The following is a 4116-nucleotide window of genomic DNA, read 5'->3' as shown; positions in this document are numbered from 1 at the left end:
GTGTGTGTGTGTGTGTGTGTGTGTGTGTGTGTGTGTGTGTGTGTGTGTAAGTGTGTGAGATTTGCCTGAAGTGGCCGTGCGTGTCATCGTCTTTGGAGGGCTCCAGGTCCTGCGATGAGAGGAGGCCTGTTACTTCACCCTGCTCCTGCTGCTCAGTCATGCTCCTGGCCCTGGATACACAAACACACAACTCCACGTTAACAGCAGGCACCTCTCTGCTGCAGCTACACACACACAAACACACACACACGCAGACTTGTACAACATGTTTGTTTTTCGTCTGCGAGTCTGGCTTCAAAGAGAGCGTTTCCCGTACGGCATATGTGGGGCAAACAAGTGGACTCTGTCTCAAAAATCAACACTGCAGTGATGCAACACTGAAGTTCTGATTCAGCTTGTTTGCAGGACATTAAAAGTATCCACTTAGCAAAATAAAGTTCTGTTCCTGAGCTTTTAGAAATGAGGTCAGTGTGTACTCTCATACAGATGTCTGCAAAGAAAAAAAAGTAGAACACCTCAGAGATTGTGCAGATGGCTGACCTGACATGCTGCTCTGGGTTTACTAAAATATTAGATAAAAAAATATAACACTTCAGCAATTTCTTTTGAAACACAACCTCATCAGATTTACAAAAACAAGAGAAGGAAACGAGTCGTAAAGGAGAGATGCACCAATTTTGTTCTCACAAGTTCGGCAGAATACGAAGCAAACACAAACAATCGACTTAAGCTAAGTGAAATTAAAAAAAGAAGCAAATCCCAGCTTTTTGTGTTTTCTGTGATGGATTACGCAGCTCTGGGTTTTTGAAGGGCTTGTTGAGACTGTTTTGCATGCAGCTCAGCGTGGATGGCAGCGAGACGAGGAAGCAGGGCTAGCCGTCCTTATAAAAGCAGGCAATAAAAACAACAACCTTTAATCAAACGTTTGTGTGTCTCGTCTCCACGTGAGTTTATTGTGTTCCTGCCGCTCTAATCTGCACACCCCTGAGCTGCGCTGTCCTCTGGGGTTTCAGGAAGTTGTTACCACCTGCTCCAGGATAATTACAGGTGCTGATGGAAATAGGCACCTGCATGCACTTTCCAGTGTATTATCTCTAATTGGCCAGAAGCTTTACGTCAGCCGCTGACCTGTTCAAACAACAGGGCGCTTTTTTTTTTTTTTTTTTTTTTGATGCTGGGAGGCACATCTGACTGCTTATCTGCGCTCGCAGTGGGATTAAATGAGACGTGAAAGGCCTATTGGAACAGATAGGGGTTGGAACTGGAGGGTCTTCTCACCTTAACTCCTGCTTAAAGGATTCAGAGGGTGTTAGCAAAAGAAACCCTTTTGGCTGATTTATTTCAGCATTAAAAAAAAGCGAGCAAAAAAAATTTCTGCGTGAATTTCTGCGACTTCTGCGGAGTCAGGAACCAGTATAACACATCAGACTGTCTATGATGCCACATTACGACAATCTGAATCGAACTTTCGCAGAGCGAGGTGAAGCACGTCGAGCCGCTCCAACAGCACCGTCCTGTCAGAGTCAAGTCAAAACTCGATTACATTCACTCGGTTTAAGTCAAACTCAAGGCCCCCGGTCTAAATGTGGCCCGCCACAGAGTTTTATTGATCATCAAAGTTGTTTTAATGTCTTAAAATAAGCGTATGCTGCTTTAAAGCCTGCATGACAGCATCCTACTCGCCAATGTTGGAGCTGCACAGCATTCAAACATATCTGGAGAAATCTTCGGTGGAAAATCTACGTGTTGCTGCGACCCAGTTGTACTGGGACGTGGAAATGTCCTATTTACAAATTAAAAAATCTAACTGGAACACACCTGCAGTGGGGATTTCCCATTGGAAAGTGGGAGAGTTCAGAATTCAAGACAGCAGCTACTCATCACAAGTCAACAGTGAGTAAAACTCTCTTACTTTTACTTTTAATTGTATTTCTATATTATTTGTTTCACCTTTAGTCAGTCGTACGCGTAGTTCTCAGTGTTTAAGGGGATGTGTTAAAACACTGTTTCTATGCAGGAAATACCAGGTAGAGCTCAGTTATTGTTTGTTAGCTGTGCTCAGACAGAGCAATAATACGAGGAATGTTTTGTGTTTGATTGAAGTTCAATATGAAATATTGACGTTATTTACAACTGGACCTTTGAGGACCACCATAATGCTCATGTGGCCCTCGGTGAAAATGAGTTCCACACCTCTGACTGAAGTATTTTCCATCAGTGTTTGTGCAGAATGGTACTCAAGTGTAGAAAACGTTCTAAAACTACGGTACTCTTTACAATATAAACATATCCTTGAACCAGAGAGGTTTTTGCTTTGCATTAGAAACAAGAAATACAGCAGCTCTTTATTGTTCCCAAGATGGTTAGCTAACAGTCTAACTAATGAAAGTGGCGAGTGGTCTCATGCAGAGAAACACGGTGACACTTTTTACATGATGTATTTTTGTTAGACTAATGTCTGTTTGGTTAGTTACAGCATACAGTTATGAAGCTTTAAAAACAAAGAAAACATATTTCATGCATATAAATTTGAATGTTATGTAAAATAGTATCCATGGGAAGCTGTGGCTGTCCTGCACTGTAATAAACACTCTTTGAAAACGCATTATTTGTGTATAGTGTTGTGGAACCATGGGCCAAAAGGCTTTGTACTCCTGAATAAATTTCTACTACTACTACTACTACTACTACTACTACTACTACTACTACTACTACTGCTACTACACACTCCTGATGATGATTCAGATCTTTAGAAGAATTCATGAAGATCATCGAGATCATTTTGATACCTTACAAACTACAAAGTACAAAGAAATGTTTTTAAATGTTGAAATGTTTCAATAAAGTATAAATAGTTCCAGTACCAGTCCCTCAGTATTAATGTGTAAAGATTTATTTTATGTGTATCTGTAATTATCCTGTGAAGTTACAGACGATGATGAGTTTTAGGATTAGCATCAATAAAACATAAAATGTTTGATTAAATATTCCTGGACAGGAGCTTTAACGCCCTCTGAGCTTTAACTTGGGTTTTATGTTAGAAAGGAAGAAGTTGCAGTTGTTTTGATCAAACCTTAAAAATAACATTATCTACAATCTGATGAGGGACTGTCAGAGGGCGTGTTGTGAATGGCTCTCAGTTACTACCACATCAGATTTTTTTTATTTAAAAACGTATTAATTTCATTAAAAACAAAACAAATGCTATATATACAACAAATAAAATGAAAGGTAGCAGAAAGAAGAAAAAAAATCTTATTGATATCTGCCCCCTTTTTTAAAACAAATACAGTAAATTGAAATAATAATAGTCTTCAAAGAACAAAACATAACAAAAACTTTAACTCCTTCTCGAACAACACTTCTTATGAATGCACATTATACAAATTCATATTTCTTCAACAATCTAACTTTTATCATTCTCTTAAATAAATTTATTRAGTCAGCATTTTTATAATCACTTTCCAGATTGTTCCACAATCTTATTCCTTGGACTGAAGTACATCTGTCCTTCAAATTTGCTCGAATTTTGGGCTTTACAAACATCTCTATATGCTGAAGGCTATAATTACTTACTCTTTAGACAAAATTTAATTGACTATTTAGAGGTAACAAATTTTTATGAGCTTTATACATAACCTGCAAAAAATATTATGATCAACCAACTCATAAAATTTCAATAATTTCAACTGACAAAATAATATATTTGACAGGTGACTTGTTTTCTGGTGATAATTCTTATGGCTCTTTTCTGTAAAATATTTGTAAAACTGACAGAGTTTTAGCTGTTTTTGTGTTGACTAATACTGAAAAGCTGTGGTGGCCATCTTGATTTTTGGTTTGAATCGACTCTATAAGTTAATCAGATCCAGTGATCACTTCCTGCTTTCATTAAAATCCATTCAGTGGTTCATGAAATATTTTACTAACATTTAAAGACACACAAACTCATGTTTCTTTTTCAGCAGTGAGTGATCATAATTCAGCTTTAAAGTGGTAGAACAGGGGTGCCCAAACATTTTACCTGACGGGACCAAAATTAAAAAAACATTTTCCCTGAAAGGGCCAAAATTCAAATCAATCTGAGGGCCACGGGCCAAATGCAATAATATATGA

The 4116-nt window shown here is 38.1% G+C and overlaps 1 protein-coding gene across 1 annotated transcript in view; it reads right to left on the bottom strand.

Annotated features, from left to right (window-relative positions):
- gramd2aa (GRAM domain containing 2Aa) overlaps positions 1-4116 on the bottom strand; it is a gene marked incomplete in the record, with an annotated part of 42255 nt that overhangs the window by 31803 nt on the left and 6336 nt on the right. The window contains 1 exon segment of the mRNA XM_014001574.1: positions 66-170. Coding sequence (XP_013857028.1) covers positions 66-170 — 105 coding nt within the window.

This window comes from Austrofundulus limnaeus, unplaced genomic scaffold, assembly GCF_001266775.1.
Source record: "Austrofundulus limnaeus strain Quisiro unplaced genomic scaffold, Austrofundulus_limnaeus-1.0 Scaffold9, whole genome shotgun sequence".
In the NCBI taxonomy this organism is placed as follows: Eukaryota; Metazoa; Chordata; class Actinopteri; order Cyprinodontiformes; family Rivulidae; genus Austrofundulus; species Austrofundulus limnaeus.
The sequence above is the reverse complement of the archived record's forward strand: the minus strand, read 5'-3'. Positions and strand labels throughout refer to the sequence as shown.